Consider the following 19,116-nt stretch of genomic DNA (forward strand, 5'->3'; position numbering starts at 1 on the left):
TATTACTAACATGTATTTGCTAAAACAATAAACATTCACCCTTTCTTAATCCGTCCCTAAACCAGATCGAAAGCAGCAAAGTTCGCAAAAAAGTCTTAAAAGACGCATAAAGGGGCGATTTTAACCCTTTGAAATTTGCAAGGGCCAGATCGGGAGTGTATAGTGGACATCGAGGACAAAAGCCAGGAAAAAACGCTCGAAAACTCGTTTGCAAAAGACATGGAAACCTGTACGTCTTTTTTTTTTGCGCGTACGTATATATTAATTCAATCGCCGTATAAAGACAAGATTAAAATAAGCTCGGATGTTGATTATTTTGCTTTCGATCTTCGGTCGCGAAGGACCGCGGAGACGATTATAGACTGTTCTTTTATTAGAAATTCATTATAAAATATTTCAGTGTGCGTGTATAATCATTTTATTAATTAAATTTCTTCTAAAAGTGTTAAAGTGTTTTAGTTTTAACTATGGCTACAGCCCACACTGGACATGGAAAAGTAAGTATTTTTATTATTTCAAGACAAAAAGATTCACATAAGTTCAGTTAGCTCTGAAAAGTTTTAATATTTTTTAAAATTTTTTAAAAAATCTGATCTTTTTCTTCGAAACCACAGTCTAGATTGATTGTGGAAGAACATAACACCAAAGTTCTACCAATGTTTCCAAATTCCTAACCTCTAGAACATTGCAGCAGTTGACATTCAGTAGGTAAATCTTCCAATAAACTGTCTCAGGAATATTCAAATAATTAACAGATGTAATACTCTGAATGATTATCACAGACTTTCCAGGGCACTTATTTCACATACAGAAGTTCTGTTCTATATTATGTTTGAAACTTTAGGCGAATTTTCAATGAAGGGTCACTCATGTAGTATATCTAGTAGAGATGCTATTACTCTCTCAAATTAACAAACCAAATTGAAGTTAAGTTCAGTTTAATAAACTTATGTCTATTATCACTTTATTTCATTTTAACAATTTAGAAAAAGAAAACATAAAAGTCGTGCATCTTCATGCTTTGTTTGAGCTTCAGTTTTACTTCATTCTTAGTATTTTACGGCACATCCAAGCCGATTATCTTTAATTCTAATGAGGTAGAGGTTTATTGGGCAAACTTACTTATTTTGATCCTCTACAACCACTCCAAATTTGGTCCACTATTTATGAAAAACCATGTCCATTCAGATCAGCTTTGTAATCTCTAGGGTGATAACTATATTATTCCATGTATGCCAACAAGACAATTTTTTTACTAGTTATGAGTCTGTGAACCTTTGGGAACATAACTCAGATAAATATCATATCAAAGCTAATAACAAAAAATCTTTTTTATATCGTTTACGAATCCATGCGATTGCATGGATTGATGCTAGCAAAGACAAACATAATTTTAACTGATTTCGGCTAATTTATTAGAGGTTTCTAGACGATAATTCTTAAAAATTACAGCTTCGAAATAAGGTTGTTAAATGTTTTTTGCTGGTTATCAGTCGAGGTTATAAAATGGTCAGATTTAAGCAGATAAGGATCTTTTTTAAAAACTGGCGGTAAACACACTTATAAACACACACAAACACTTACAAACTGACAAGTTAAAACAATTTTATTACTAGTTTAGTTTTAAAATCATTGAAAACATAAATATTTTATGTGTTTCCAAATCGATAGATGAAAGAAAAGTATTTATATACCGGCTATAGAGCGATAAGCTATTAAAAATTACCGCCGATGTAAATATAATATAGAATCCAAATTGATAAGGGAAAACAATTTGTTTACTAGCTCCCAATTTTTAAGATCACTACTAAGAAAAATGTGTAATCACATTTAAGTAATCAATAAAAAACCACAGCTTTGACAAAATGACAATTAAATGACTACTTTATATAAAAAGACTTTATTTCATATTATTTTACGTATTTTGAAAATATAAGTGATAAGAAAATATTTAATCACATCGAAACCAATAGATGAAAAATATTTTTTTCATATCACTTGTTTAATTCACTGTTGAAGCTAGAAATTTGTCCTATCTAAGAACATAAGCAATTTTTTAAAATAAATACGGGGCCATAAACTTTCTCTATCGCTGGTGAGATAAATGCATTATCACATGCAGACAGACAAGAAAAAAAAAACTCTAAATAAACTATCACTACGATGAAGTTAGTTATTGAGAAAGCACAGTATGCTTATTGGTTCCAATCCAGTTAATTTACAGAATCATATAAACATTATAGTATTTTTTTGTGGAATCTGGGTCTATTTGATTTTTTGGAATGTAGTGTTTATTAATATTTTAAATCTGACGATGCCCTAATTACAGAAAACGCGCCATCTTAAGTGAGAGCTGAATTAGAAAATTCATTATTTTGTCTCCTAGTCAAGATTTTTGTGTTTTTTTTGAAAAAAAAAACATTGTTTTTAGTTAGCAAGCCAAATGCCATTTTCTCCGAAATCATTTTCCTCGTAAAACCAGAAAAATATTCATTTATTGGATTTTGACCGGGGTCTCTTTAAAATCACTACTGAGATGATTTTTCCATCCATTCAAGTCCATAAAAAAAAACAATTTTATTTGGTTATTCATATTAAGATAAACATTATCCATAGTTTTAATAGGTCTTAGACGTATGTCCAAACATTTACAGTAACTACAAACATTTACAGTATGTCGTGTATTATATCGCGTATCGTGCTAATGTATCCAAACAATGCCAGTAATCTACCCAAGGTTATCATAAATACTACTAACATTTTTTAACCTAACGTGCTATAAATAATATCATGTCATTTTTGGCAAAGGTAAGGGTTAAATTTTAAAAAAATGCAACATATAACACTAATATTTAAAAAAATTATCTCATTTTGAGGTTGACGTTAACCTTCAAAGTTTATAACGTGCTCATTAATTGAGATTTATATTTAAAATACACTGATCAAACATTGAAATGTTGAATATAAAAACCACAATTTTTTAAATAAAAAAATATCATTTATGAAGATTTTTTTAAATGTTAATATGAAATGTTTTATTTCAGACGATCTTATATTCTTATTGGAGAAGTTCCTGTTCTTGGCGAGTACGCATAGGTAAGAAGTCTCTAGGTACATACAAAGTGTCATTGAAATGGTGTAAAAAAATTGGGGAAGAGGATGACAGTAATCCTAAAAATAATAAAAAAAGTCCTTAGGGCGAAAAATGTATATTAAGGGAGTTATGGGCACTGAAAGGGTAAATTTGAAAAAACGTTTTTTTTTAAGTTGTAGGCTTACAAAAACAAGATGAGGTTTAAAAAAAAAAAACTTTCTGCCCTAAATTTTGTGGCTAATGATGGCTCAAATGATGGTACTGGAAAATTATTTTGTAAATAGTTTTCCAATATTTAATTTTTAATATTATTAATTTTAAAAATTAAAAATTGTAATTTTAAAATTAAATTTATTGGAAGGGTAGGGGTTGTTTCATGAATAACTTAATTAAAATTATTTTTTTTGCAACTTGAGTTAATATTTTGAAAGCTACATACTTTTTCGTACAAAAAAAAGTACTCTTGTTCATCACCCAGAATGCCGCCTAGAACGATGGTTTTTGAGAAAATTCAACGAAAAGAGTTAGCTCTGACGGGTTGCTAACTGGTCAATAATAAACTTATGAAAGTTATAACGTTTTAAAAGTAACCAAGTAATTATTAAATATATAATTCAAAAATCAAAATTTTATCATTTTTAAAACATCTAATTGTTTTAAAAAACCAAATAAACCAATTATCTAAATTCCTTATAAAAATAGTGTTTTCATAGTAAATGTTCAAAGTGACCACCATTTATTTGAATGCAGACATCTGCTCTACTTCTCCATGATCTGCGTACTCTGTAAAATATTCCTAAAGTTATACGAATTTGACTGGATCAGTCAATAATGCGTTGATTAACCTCAGGGGTAGGAAAAGTGGTGCAAAAAGTCTATCGTGAAAAATTTCCCGCCCAAACGTTAACTGAGAATTGAATTTGATGTTGCCTTTCCACAACAGCATGAGGGTTTTCATCGTACTACTGATGTGTATTACGGTAATTAAAAATTCCATTTCTTGTAAACCCAGCTTCATCCGTGCATAAAAGACTTGCCAAAAAAAAAATAGGTTCTTGTACCAGTTTCCAGACTCGATCGGGATAGTCTGCCGGACCAAGAGCTTGTACCCTTTGGATGTGATATAGATACAAAAGTGGTATACTTATAGAAACTTTTTTTACTATTTTTAGGAGTACTATTACCCTCCGAATTTTTTTACACCATTTTAATGACTCTGAATAGGAGATTATCCAAATTTACAAACATCAAAAAAATCAAATTTTACATGTCTTACAGGCATACGCATCTTGGTTCAAAAGAAAACTGTAGTATATTGAAAAGCTACTAACCAACTGTAGAAGTAGAGGATCTTTCCACAGGGTAGCAAATAAGTCATGGTTTAAACTGAAGTAATTTCTGACAAAAGAGTTCATGAAACGGAGTCATGGAGACAGTATATAACTTAGCTCCCCACAGTTTTTCTCCACGACTTATGAGACACCCTGTATACACATATTAATCCATACCTACACTAAAAACCTCTTTTTAGCCCTTAACCTTAAAGAAATCCCGCACGAAATCAAACCGATCTCCTTAATAAAAGCTGGCGGACAACACCATTCTAATGACTTTCGAGATGTAAATCCTATGGAGCAAGTACCTGCAATGCACATAGATGGCGTAAACCTCATAGAGTCTATGAGCATCATGCATTATCTGGAAGAGACTAGGCCACATCGGCCACTTTTACCTGCTGATGTTGTTAAAAGGGCTAAGGTAAGCATAACTATATAGCAATATTTTAAGTTTGCAACTAAATCCGACTTATAATTATGGTTTGAGCTTTGCACCAAAGCTTTGCTTTTTTTGCTGCATATTAGTTATAATGGGTAATTTTTAAAATGAATTGACGTTATTCGGCTATTGGTTTTTGGATATCACTTTGCTTATCTGGTTAACACCAACTCAGGATACTAATTCTTGCATCAAACTAAATTTCTTTCTATGGGGATTAGGTGTCATTTTCTGAAGGATGGTAATTAAGAACCAACATTAAGTTACGTGTCAGTAAGTAGGAAAAGTCAACGTGGGAAAAAACATATTTTGAAAAATTATCTAGCATTGAACTTTTGGTTCTTATAAGGGGGTCAGCATAAGTCAGGCAACCAATTTTCATTAAGAGGAAAAAATGCTGCTTCAAAATATATTTAATAAAAGAAATTACAAGAGGGGTTCGAAAAAGGGTTACTGTTAGTATTCAAGTTGACGTCCATCTTGATCAATGTGTGTACGGCAACGTTTCTTAATGGAGAGGCAGGTCCGGTGAAGCATGTCAAGCTGTCCGCGAAGAGTTTCAAATTCTTCTTCAATTGTAGTTCAGAGGTCGGAAAGAGTGCGTGGTACTTAAGAAATCCTCGCCTATCCACTTTCCAAACTGAACATTAAGGTACTCCCGCACACATAACGCGTAGCGCGAAGCTCCATCCTTCATGAAATGACAGATATTTGAGAGTATTGGATCGATAGCGTTGCCAGACTTATGAGCATTGCCAAACTCCAAACTCATACCGATTTTTCGAGAGGGTTGCCTATCCGTATGCCGACCCCTGTATTCACGCTCGGAAAATTTAATTTTTGGGATGCAGAACTACCCACACAGGAAGAGAAACTCGTAGGCAAAGCGTGAAGCTAGAGAAAGAAAGACAATGCCTCTTTGATTCATTACTTGCGTTTGCTATTAAGAGGAGAAATGCAATACGCCCTACATTTTTGCCATCTCTACGTCCGAGTTGGGTCAGACTGTTATAGTAAAGAAGAAGTAGGTGAAATGCTATCGTTCTCTTTTTAACTTTTCATTACACTAATTTCTGCATCCAAGAATTTCATTGGTCAGGCATGCACCTACATATACAGGTTGGCGAAAAGAAGACTACACATATATCGTCTGATTTGCTATTTTGGACATGGCATAATCAGCAGACCTCATTTTGGTGTGGGATTGCATACTGTGCTGTTGAGTTTTAAAGCGCTATTTTTTAAAAATATTTATCATTATGGCTGTTTCTACCCCTTCCGAAAAAGTTGAATTAAAAAAATCGTTTTATGGAGGCAATTTGGCAGTACAATGCAGAGATTTATTCTCAGTAAATTTTGAAAATAGACCGATTCCTTGTGCTAAAACTATTTGAAATGTCATGTCAAATTTTGAGACATCTTTTTGCATTCAAGAATGTAGAAAAGCTCAAGAACCACCTATTGAAAGGGTCTGACACGGCGGGAAGAACTGATTTGTATTGCTTAAGTGTTGGATTCAATACGATCGAGCAGAATACTTGGAGGAACTGGGTATGCACCATAAAACTGTGACGAGTATTTGATACAAATGTTTTAAATATTCCAAAACTCAGGAGGTGTTTCCTGAAGACCAGTGGCGAAGAATGGCATTTTGTGAAACCGAAATGATGGAAAAGGCAAATGAAAATGGAAATTTGAGAGAAAATAATTTGTTTTTAGATGAGTCCTCTTTTCCGTTGCATAGTAAACACAATCCTTTCATTGTTCATTACTGGTCTTAGGAAAACGAGCACAGAAGTTTTCAGTTTCGTACTCAGTTTCCTCAAAAATTGAATGTTTGGGCTGGTATTTTGGGCTACCATATTATTGGGCCATTTTTCATTGATGGTTCTTTAAACGCCGAAAAATACTATTATAAACATCATAATAGTAGGCCAACGAATTTAGAGGAGTTGAAAATCAAAATTGTTGAATCTGCAAATTCCATTCCACCTCAAACTCTTTTAGAAATAAGAAACAGCTTACAATAGGCTAACCTTTTGTTTAGCTAAAGAAGGAGGTCTTTTTGAGCCTTTTATCTAAAGAATTATTTGTTAAGTATAATATTTAGAGTTTTATTTTTTTTTTTGTTTGTTTACATTCTATTTTTATTAGAATGTATATTTTATGTTAATAAGTTAAGAGTCTATGCGTGTTTTACATATCTAATTCTGGCACTAGAAAACTATTATATCAATGCCGCGTAATATTTTTTTTTAATTTTGCGGCAATACAGCTCCCACCGACGCGACGTCAGACGCTTACTAAAATAAAATTAAATAATCGAGCTCGAATCTAGAACACCAGCACACTGTCTCTCTGTTAGGAACCTTATATATGTAGTGATCTATCCTCCAATCTGTATAATAAAAATGTATTTAGTGGAAGTCGTTAAGCACTAAACCACGTCAAGAAAAATGAGGTAAATTTTAGAATTTACCAGACGATCTCAAGGAAAAACAAATTGCAGTATTTTTGGGAATTTTTGTAATTTCAGTAAGGCTTTTGACGGGTGGATCGTGATTTTCTTTTAAACTACAGCGTAATGGTTTGGGTAGAACTTTTCTAAGTTGAGTTTTTAAAAAAACATAGACCTTACTGTGTCTATTTTGTATGTATTTTCTGTGTATCTCTCCGTTTCTTAAGAAAAAACCATTTAGCATCCCGTGGATAGGAATATAAATTTAAAAATTAATTAAAGAATATAAATGAAACAGACTTCTATATTTTAATTTATGCTCACCGTTATCCCACTACCTTCTACCTGAATAATTTTTAAAACAAATTGTTATATTAAGCTCGTTGGATTTTTTTCTTAATAATGAAAAATAAAGATCAAAATAGCGACCAACCAATGCCAACATAAAAAAGAAACGATGTAAATTTGGGGATAATAATTTTCACATGGGCGTGTTTGTCTACGAATTTCGTGTATTGAAGTGAAATTCATAGACGGGTAGTTAAATGAATAGAAAGAACTAAAATGTGTAAATTAATGATTGTGTTAAGCCAGCGTTGGCATTTTTCTTTATATGTGAAATATAATAATTTATTTAAGACCATCCAAGCTCGGAAAAATATTCACATCTATCAGTAAATTGCATATAATCTAAGAAGAAATTAGTTTACAGCTACGTAATAGGATAGGAGTAAATACCCAAATTTGTTTAATCAGCTATAGATCAAAGCATGAGCCTAGGGGAACAAGAAAGGTCCTACTCGTAATCTCTAAATGCATTTTCTCTCTGCCTTTTAGCTTTTATTTGGTTTTCTACTTGCCTTACCTCGAGGATGTTAGTAAGCAGAAACCTTTGTCAAAAATTTTCAAGCATAGCCGAGCCAGCCAATTACAGTTCTAACTGTTACTTTTATAATTTATCATCACGTTAATGTCTTTCTGGAAACGTTGGATATAATTGACTTGGAATAATCAACACCCATTCTCAGAAATTAATGCCACCTTACGATCACCTTATGATATAAATGTAGTTTATTAGTTACAGCTATGAATTTCATACATTTTTATTTTTAGGTTAGAGAAATATGCGAAGTAATTGTATCAGGTATACAGCCTCTACAGAACCTTTGTGTGTTGATTCATGTGGGCGAAGAAAAGAAGAACGAATGGGCAAAGCATTGGATAAATAGAGGATTTAGGGCCGTTGAAAAACTATTAGGTAAGTTATAATAGAAATTTAGAAAATATATTAAATAAATATAAATTTGTATTCAGCGTTAAAAGTTCCTAAACTTCATAAGAATGAGACATTTTAGACTACTTAGTTAAAAAGATACTCGAAAACTTTGAAGGTTATCTATGAAACTCTTGAGGAAAACTTTAAAATTCAATTAGTAGTGAATATTAAACGAGTAATTAATGCTTAAGTGGAAACATCTCCCTAACCACCTGTGCTCTTAATTGAAAATTATAATGTAAATAACATAAAATAATTCTACTACTATTAAAGTCTTTTTATTAACTTAAGTTCTGTTGTTCCTTTATAGGTGCAAGTGCAGGCAAATACTGCGTGGGAGACGAAATAACTTTAGCGGACTGTTGCCTCATTCCACAAGTTTTTAATGCCAGAAGGTTTCACGTGGACCTCAGACCATTTCCAATTATTTTAAGGATAGATAGGGAGTTAGAGAGGCATCCAGCTTTTATAGCGGCACACCCTAATAATCAGCCCGATTGCCCACAGGAAGCTCAGAAGTAGATATCCGAAAACTGGTTATATATTAAATATTAAAATATTTAAGTTTAAGTGTTTAGAATATTATTTGTTTTAGTTTTTATTTCATTGGAATTTAATGTAAAATTTAATATATAAGGAATCTTTAATTTGTAGAAATTCGAAAGAGATAATACGAATTTAAATAAATAATTAGATTTAAGTTAAGATTTTCTTAGTTAGCTACTTCAGTTTATGTTTCACTATTTATAAATAAATAGAAAAACACACAAAAGTTTAAATTTAAGTTACTTGCAAGATTTATCTAGGATGAGTATCTGAATTCCTGCAGAGCCTCACAATATTCAATTCTCGAGTGAAAACCGCCAATACACAAATTATGGTGCAGAATGATGCTATTACATACAGGAATGGGATTATTTGATATGGACTTACTACTTTGATAAAGTGGAAACTGAATCCCGTATGATTTTTCTCTTCAATCTTGGAAGCTCTACAGCATGAATACAATAGCTCAAGAAATGAATAAATATCATATAAACTAAAAGTTTGTTCATGAGTATTTTCCACATGGGTAATAAATTAAGTGTGAAAAAGATAAGGTTTTTATATTCCTTAAATCACAAAATATTACATTATAAAAATCGATTTTTGTATAATGCAGTCTGGACCTAAATTTGATTGAAAAAGATCTAACGTCCAATGATTTTACTAGAAAAAGGAATCTGCGTTGTCTTTTGAAAATTCTAAATTACTTGGTTTAGTCCGTGGAATCTCAAATGATGATTTTTAACGAATTTTTATTTAGCTCGCTAGGTTAATTTATTTATTTAAAAATACATGTCCAATGATTTTATTAGAGCAAACTGCATTACAACTCTCAGATTTCTGGATCTCTTATCTCTAGGAGTTTCCATCTTCTGTTTAAATATTTTTTTAACACTTATAGGATTTTGAGAAAAACATCCAAAATATCCCATAATAAAAAACAAATATGAAACCTACATTGATTTAATGATTTAAATTAATTCAATAATGTAAGTGGAAGGCATAAAAAGTCAAATATCCTGGATTATATAGTGCCACCAAAAAATATCGCAACCCAGACAAATGTTTTAATGTTTTGAAGTAGGACCTGAGGTTCTTGTTTTGCTAATTAGCATTATAGACCTTGTTTAAGTTTCTAAGATCCTGTAATGGTCTTGAAGATCATCAGGTCATATTACTTCGATGCGTATCTGAATGTAAGATTTTCCATTCTTTTTCCAAAGGCTTCCTCCATTAGTTGGAAAAATCAGAAAGAGAAGTTGACCTTGATATATGACTAAACAGCGTATATATTCCAGGAAAAATTTTTAAATGACTACAAATGCTACAGTTGTTATAAGAAACAGTAGTCATTTGGAGTTTCTTCCTGAAATAAATTTTCAAGCGGTCTTACTTTCTCCAATATGATTTATTGTTTGGAATGGCATTCTTGCTTTTTTCCCAGGTTTTTCACGTTAAAATTAATATTTAAATAAATTTACAATAAATTAATTAAAATTTCCTTTTTTTCGGAAATTTACCCGTTATTAAATCAAAGGAATTTATAGGCATAAACTAGAGTTGCTTTGAATAAGGCACGTCAAATTTTATTTTTTTACGTTATTTTTACAATCCTACAATTACGTTAAAAGTTAGTAATTTCATAAACTAAATAGGATTGTGACTTAAAATATTAGTATTTAAGTCAAAAGTGTCGAGGTTTAGGGGTTTAAATGATCCTATTCTTTAGCACGGTCTTATTTAACTACACCTTAATTACAAAATTAATATAATTTGTCTTCTTACGACAGAATAAACTTTAATTAATGCAGTGTATCTCAAAGGTATTTTTCAAACTTGTTTTCAATTTACTAACGTATCCCTATGATCAAATATACTTATTTTGCATATTTCAAAATAACACGTTGTGTTGCTACATTTTTATTCAATAATACCTACTAATATATTACTCAATTTTAAGATCTGTAAACATTTTCTTTTCATCAAAACTTATTCGCTAAATATGATTTCTAGTCCACACAGCTTTAAAACTAAATTCGAGGTGTGATGCAGATATCTCGTTTAAGGTAAGCTGACAATTCCAGTGAATTAAAGGTCTGAAATATAAAAAAATACTCTTGATGCATGTGAACAACATCATGAAGCATGCATCATCAACTCGTATTACTGGATGATCGCCTAATATTGATTTGGTATGTTCAAATATATCTAGCGACATGATAAACTGCACTATAGGAAATGCAGGTTTGTCTGTCCATGAAGCCATTTAATCTGCAAAAACGAATCTTCAGTAGCAGTAATTTTAGTATTTTTCAAAACTTAAATGCCTTAATTAATTCGAATAATCAACCTAATACGCCTGATCCACTATCACGCTTTTAATGATACACTGGTGCACCAATTTAATATAGCCTTCTCAATTGTCAAGCAAGGACTACATCAAAATGCTCATGGTTTACAAAGGAGCTCATGACTTCATCGAAAAATCTGCGTTTTCTCCATATGATTAAGAAAATACACCAATTGTCCGAGATTTCGTCGATATTTCAATTCATACCGCTATCTTTATATCGTCGTTTAATATGAGTCTTAAAAAAATCTTGCTAGTCAGATGGTATTAATAAATCTCCAAACAAACAAAAAGAGAGATGGAAAGTAGTAAACTGTATTCGTTTTAATTTAAATCAACTATTTAGTAGATGGCCAGACCAGAAATGACCTGATAATTTTAATTAATATGCCCCAGAATCTTCAAAAGAACTTAAATTCGACTCAAAACCCCATTCGTTACATGAAAAATACTTCAATACAAAACTCTTTCTTTTTCCTTTCAAAAACAAAAATTCTTCTGGAGATGATGGGATTTCTCCTAATAGATTGCTTAACTTACCTGATTCAGCTTTGTGTGCACTGGTTGAGTCAATTAATACATCTTGGATATTGCATACCTACATTTCCAGATTGCCTGAAATCGGCAAAAGTCATCTTTATTTTTAAAGGTAGAGTTCCTTAAAATTCTACAAACTTTCGACCGATTTCTTTATTATGCCCAAATTGAGAGAGAAAATTGTGAAACAAAGTAGTATATCTTTTCTGAAAACACAATATCCTCAGTATATCCCAAACCAATACCAACTTTCTTTATGACTAGTATGAGCAGATAAAGGAAGGTTTCTGTGCAAGTGAACTTCTACTGTAGAAACTTCACCTCTCAGCTTTAGGTTTTCGTCATACTTGAAAGATTATTCTCAGTGTAATTTTATAGGTTCTGCAAGCTCTAAGTAGCGTGCAGTGCAGTGAGCCGTCCAACAAGAATATGTTTTAAGTAAAATTCTTTTTCTTCTATATGTCTATGGTCGGGAATTTGAATTTTATTTTAGAGAATTTGAAATTGAAATTTTTGAATTTTCTGCTGAAGATGGCTGAAAATATTTCTTAAGTTGTCAGTTGTAAGTCTAATAAATTTTTTATATCAAGCAATTCGAGTAAAGGAAGAATTAAAAAATAGAAAAATCTTAAAATTTTGAGCTTACTGTAGTGATTTTTCATAAAATTCGCGGAGACAAGGATATAATCTCATACCTGACAATTTATATTTTTTATCAATAAAATCCTCAAATTAGTAGTCCGTAATTTAAGCCAAGGGCATAATTAAACCAAAATATAGGACTGTATATACACATAAAAATTATTTTTTTATATATTATTTTATATCGTGTCAAATAGGAATTATTTTGATGCATATATTATTTAAATTTTTGTCTAAGAATTCCCAAAACAGGCGAAAGTTATTTTGAAAAATGAAATTAGAAGATTATTTGCCAACAACACTTCTGTTTTGTGGCAGAGCGTTTCCAACAAATCTCTTTGCTCTTCCGTGTCTACCGAAATGCAAAATTTAAAACTTTGACACCAATCTTCTATCATTGAACTCAAATAAAACCAAGGTTTTATGTTTCAAGAATCTTGTGGACGGTATCTCGATTAGAGATATTTTAACTATACATAAAAACAGCATCAAATTTGTTGGCTTAATCATAGATGAAGAACTAAAGTTTGAGAAACACATACAAAATCTTGCCAGAAGGATTTCTTCTGATTGTTTTGCAGTGTGGGTAATAACCGAGGAACTTTGTTCACAGTTGGTATGCAACTATGCAAATTTCAACTGCCTATTCCTACTTACGCGGAAATCTATTTTCTATACAAAAAAATTAAATATTTCTAGTAAAAATGGGCACACTCTTGCAGAATTTTATTCTAATGTATTTTATTAATCTTGTTTTTTGTTTTAAAATATAACTGTATTTTTGTAGCATGTTTTTATGTTATATCGTCAAATATGTTTTCTGTGCATACATGTTTTAATATAACAATTGTTCTACTTAGCATATATGCTTTTTATCTCTATTCTAACAGCTGTAAATTGTAGGTACTTACAAATTTTTTTCTCTATTTACCATATTACTCTATTTAAACTAATAAAACATTTTGATGTTATAACTAATAAAGTATGTTTTGACTTTGACATTTCGTGAAACAACCCAACATAATTCCCAAAAGCCTGTAGGTAAATCATAATGTTTTTTTGGAACAAACTATACTTTTAATGTCGTGAATAATTCTTTTAAATCTCTGCATTCAAATTATAAATTAGGTATCTATTAGGAGATGACAAAAATTATTTCGATTTTCTGGATGTCAATGATAAAAATGACCTCAAATGCCTTAAAGACATAAAAGATTACTCCCAAGGAAACGCAAGAAACAAAAATTACATTTAATACCTAGCGAAAAATAGAAATTACTTGAAGACATGAAAAATTATATCCAGTTCCTGAAAACATAAAAAATTACTTTAAAATCCTGGGAAACGCAAAAGTAATTCTGGTAGATCTAAACAAAAATAAGACCTAATTCAATGTGTGAAACATATAACCCATAAATTAAAAATCACTTTAAATCCGCGAAAGATGTAAAAGATGTAAAATCTAAAAATTTAAAAGGAGACGTCAGATCGCCCCTGAATTTTAGTGAATAAATGCGAACTTTTTTTTTCTTTTTGGGGCAGTTTTTTTTGCTACTTTTTTCACCAGATTCTAACTTTCCTTGGGAATATCTTAAGAACTAGTAGGAATATTCTTAAAAGGGTTTTGGTGCAAAAAAGCACATTCCTTACCAAACAATTTTATATGAGAACGATTATTGTACCTCAAAAACTTGTTGAGTTAGAGACAAGTTTGCCTACCAAGGTCCTGGAGCCACCTAATTTGAAGTTTTTAGTACCATATTGCAATTACAAGATTTTTATGCATTAGTCGATATTTTTGGTCATAACTTAAGATATTCTCGCAATTTTTTCACACCGCTATACTATGATTCCTGAGGACCGATTTGAGGGTAAAAACATTAGTCTGGGTTAAAAATTGAGGTAGCTAAGGCTGTTTTGGTTGGGGCAGTTTTTTTGGCTACTTTTTTCACCAAATTCTAATTTTCCTTGGAAATATCTTAAGAACTAGTAGGAATATTCTTAAACGGGTTTTGGTGCAAAAAAGCACATTCCTTACCAAACAATTTTATATGAGAACGATTATTGTACCTCAAAAACTTGTTGAGTTAGAGACAAGTTTGTCCACCAAGGTCCTGGAGCCACCTAATTTGAAGTTTTTGGTACCACTCCCTTATCAAGTTATCATTAGCTTAAGTTAGTTGTTGTTGTAAAAAACCTTTCAAAGTTTTGATTGACATTCCGTACATTGTTTGGGCACTACATTTGGGTACTAAATAATAACTTTGAAAAGTTCTGATTAAAGCATCTTATAATGAAGGCAATGGCTGTTTTTCGGGTTATATTAAACAAACAACCAGTTTCAGTCCATCATTTAAGAGACACGGTGAACAAACTCAGTTGAGATCTTTTGAAATCAAACTTGTATACAAATAATTTTACAGTCAAATGCCTTTGTGACATCTAGGTAGGAAAAGCATATTTCTTGACTTAGTTAAGGCATTGGACACTGTGACACATCCATTTTTGCTGAAGAAAATGCAGGACATTAGTGTATACAGAGCATTTTTCACGAACCCTTTAAATTATGATAATATAGAGGTAGTGTCATTTGCTTTACAGATGACACAGCTCTAGTGATTTCAACTAGAACCTGGACACAAACTTCCTATAAGGCATGACCTACTAAATATAATGTGCCAAAGAATGCAAATATCTTATAATAACTGTTGATTCTTAAACCTCCAAGGGATTTATATTAAATTATTCTACTATAACATGAATGCAGCATGTCATTCTGTGCTAAGGTGTGTCTCAAAAAAAAACAGAAAAAAAATTCATTAGGAATCAGGGGTATTTAGGGCATTTTAAAGGTCAATTTTTCTGTAATCTAAACTGAGAATAACTGCTTTTTATCCAAATTTTATTTGGATAAAATCGTCAAATAAAAAAATGGCACATATACAAAGACATTTATTTTCTTGGTTTCTCCAGATATAGGTGCCACCCACCTGACTTATATTTTAAGATTTTATGTTCATAATCGCTAAATTTGAATATGTAAATAGGTTTCGTAATATTATGTATCATATCAAAATAATGCAGAAAATACGAATTTGGAAACCACTATTTAAAGTGTTTAATACGAAGGATTACGCTCCTAAAGAGTTTTCCCTCATTTTTTATTTATCCTGTATATAGTATGTGTATCTAATAAAATTGGCAATAATTACTTTTAATATATTACATAGGATTGTATAATTTTACTGTCCAATTTGGCAGGTAATAAATATAGTTTAATAAAATTTTAACACGTTTTTTATTAATCACCAAACCTTATCACAGACATAATTAAATAGTACAGGAAAATAAATACTGACTAGAACAAAGCGGGACGGACACAAAAATAATTTTGATTAAAAAAATCTTGTTTTATTTTGTAAAAATAATAAAAATAAAATGAAGACGCATGAGTTTTAAGGAAACAAAGTGAGGAATGGAACGACTTATTGTCAACTCAAAAAATTTAGTACCTGCAGTACCAATGAGTCGTGAAAGGAATGATAATAATATGCCGAAGAGATTATAAGGTGATAAAGTAGAAAAAAATGACTTGAAGTGAGGAAACCATGAAAAATACGATGTATGGCACTATGGATTTTATTGAATAATAATGTGTTTGACAATGCTGTGTACTAACTCTAAATATTTAAAACAGAAGCTACAAACAGTACTATAATATACATATAAACTTTAACACTTCCGATCCGGTAAAGAAAACTCTTCAAATAGATCCGAGAATCTGGTACAGTCTGTAGCATAAAGTGACTATCCACATATGATCACTGTTTCAAATAAAATCTATAAACCCGTTTCACCAAGCGTTTATCGCTAGGTTACCCAACCATATTCCAATAACTAATATCACTGTAACTATTATTAATATTACTTGATAAAATATTATAGTAAGGCTTTTTTAGTTAACTCGCTACAAATAGTTGCGGCTTATGGGTGCCAATAGATCAAATGACGCTTGCGCACCACAACATCTCTTCTAATAATTTGTAACTAGTTAAATAAAAAAACCCTTTTAACAAGACCTAACGAAATAAAAAAAATGACGTTTATGCTTTAAAGGTGCAATAATAACAAAGTGTAATAAGTTGTCTTAAGGACATTGACGAGTTTTAATAAACTTGTGTCAATATATTAAGACTTAAGATAACTAACTAGCATAAGGCAATCATAGTGTAAGGATTTGTTAAAGTTAAAAAGGCAGAAGTTGGTAAATGACGTACATTTTTCAGATATATAAATATTTTTTTTATATACAAGTTATTCCAAAATTAAAGTTTTATCAAATATGGATCGAATTGCGAAATAGATGACGTCTTAAAGTTTTTTAATAATTTTTTATTTCAGACATTTCTTAATTTGAATACAATTTGATATGAATATCGGCACTTACAGTGCACTTACAGTGGTGTCGAAAAAATTGACTAATTTGGCAGCCAGATAACCCAACTGATTAGTCAAAATTAATAAAATAACTTTTTTTTATCTGAATTTGAGAATTGCTGATATTTTTGTCATAAAATCTATTTTAGACTCAAGGCGTATACAGAGGGTAAATATAAGGGTATATTTTTTTGGTAAATTATCAAAATAAACAAAAATCTATGGATTTCCAAACGTCTTATTTTTATAATACAGGTTGGAGGTGAAATTTATTTTTTGAACTTTTAAGATTGAGGAATTTGTTTTTTTAGAATTTTTAATGCAAATATTAAGTATTACTTTATATTATAAAACAAAGATAATTTTTGCGCCCTGTATATTCTTTTCTCTATACATAAGGTCTTTTATAAAAAAATACCAAACCTTAAAAGAGCCTAGTTCTGGGTTTAATTTGGTTCGCAAATGCATAAATTTGGAGGTTGATCAGGATGATCAGGGTGTTAAACAAGGTAATCAATACGAAAAAAAAATTCTTAAATATTTGCGATACCCTTTGTTACTGAACAATACTCGTAAAAGTAGAACTATTTTATCCTAGATGCCTCATATTAAGATTGGAAAAACTATCTTAGAGATCACAAATATTAATGAAAACCTATTTTTTTATCATTTGGAACACTGTGTCATCGGCAAAAATCCAATTTCAGTATTATCGTTTTTATTTAAAAAGAAAACATGTGTATAATTTTTTCTATTAAAAATTCCCAACAAAATGTAAAATAAGTTTTAAATTTGCCAAAAAAAATTTATAGGTATTAAAATGAAAAAATTGGAAAAACATCTAAATTCAATAAAGGAAATTTTAATTTTTTATCATTTTCAACACCCTATACCACGAGAAAAAATGCATGTGCTGGCCACTTTTCTAAATTTCCTTTAGCATTTAAGGATAATCGTTTATATATCCTAATCTGAAATACCTTGCACATAATTTTCTTATCAAAATTTAGCGCCTAGTATCATCAGAAAAATCCCACTGATGGATTATCTTAATCTGAACACCTTGTACATAATTTTCATAATAAATATTTCCAAAAAACGATAATTAATTTAAAATTTACCAAAAATTAATAAATTAAAGTTGCCAAAATAAAAACTGAATAAACAAATTCTAAGCTTTAGAAATATCAGGGAAAAATCATTTTTTTTAATTTTCAACGCCCTTTTACGTTACAAAAAATGTATTTACAGATCTACTTGTATATAAACTTTTTAAGTTAATTAAGGAATATTGTTAACATCTTAATCACATATACCTTGTATATAATTTTCTTAATAAACATTTTCCAAAAACTGCAAAATTTTCTTAATTCAAAGTTGTTTTATAGTTAAAAAATGTTTAGATAGAACTCGAAAATCTAAAGCACAATCTATTTTTCATCATTTTCAGAACTTTGTATATTATGCAAACTTAATTTTCTACAATTTTTCTTAGATCTTTCATTTAAAGATTATGGCTTAAATCTTTTGCACCTTTACTGTTGGTCACAAAAAAAAACGAAATTTGCCAAACAAATTTTTATAGCCTATTCCTATAGTCTCAAAAATCCTCTACACAATGCTTGCCAGACCCTATGAGTTGTAACTCTTTAGACGTAAACCTGGACTAAGGCTGGAAAAGCACAAAAATGCTAGTTATAAGAAGAAACTTTATAGTAGTTATAATAGGAGTAAAAGGTTCTCAAGTGCATTTATTGCTCGAAGCGAGCATAAAATGAACTTTTTAATATAAATGTTTCTACGATAACAACGGTTATATGATTCTTAAAGTCTCTTTTTAAAATTTTACACTGTTCAACTCGTAATATAGTATTTTGGTTAAACACCTTTACTAATAGGCCTTAATTTTTTTTTAAGTTACAACGTAGCTAGAACTCCTGAATGAAATATTAGAAAATATAATAATGATTTAATGCAAACCTAATGATTATACAAAAATA

General features: G+C 30.4%; 1 protein-coding gene across 2 annotated transcripts; it reads left to right on the top strand.

The window, feature by feature from the left end:
- Positions 1–305: 305 nt before the first annotated feature.
- On the top strand, positions 306–9,388 carry LOC126742995 (probable maleylacetoacetate isomerase 2). Of its 2 annotated transcripts, none has more exons than XM_050449893.1 (5): positions 306–497; positions 3,045–3,096; positions 4,626–4,852; positions 8,442–8,586; positions 8,915–9,388. In XM_050449893.1, exons 1-5 carry the CDS (start codon positions 468–470, stop codon positions 9,124–9,126), a joined length of 666 nt encoding a protein of 221 aa, XP_050305850.1. In that variant the 5' UTR covers positions 306–467; the 3' UTR covers positions 9,127–9,388. The 2 variants fall into 2 exon arrangements, with proteins under 2 accessions (XP_050305850.1, XP_050305851.1); XM_050449894.1 differs by lacking the exon at positions 306–497 and adding an exon at positions 2,661–2,808.
- Positions 9,389–19,116: the final 9,728 nt, after the last annotated feature.

Source organism: Anthonomus grandis, chromosome 12 (genome assembly GCF_022605725.1).
Source record: "Anthonomus grandis grandis chromosome 12, icAntGran1.3, whole genome shotgun sequence".
In the NCBI taxonomy this organism is placed as follows: Eukaryota; Metazoa; Arthropoda; class Insecta; order Coleoptera; family Curculionidae; genus Anthonomus; species Anthonomus grandis.

Coding starts and splice junctions, on each gene's coding strand:
- LOC126742995 (XM_050449893.1), top strand. CDS start 468: ATGGCTACAGCCCACACTGGACATGGAAAA. Junction 4,853..8,441: donor ATGTTGTTAAAAGGGCTAAG/GTAAGCATAACT, acceptor TTTTATTTTTAG/GTTAGAGAAATATGCGAAGT. Junction 8,587..8,914: donor GGCCGTTGAAAAACTATTAG/GTAAGTTATAAT, acceptor GTTCCTTTATAG/GTGCAAGTGCAGGCAAATAC.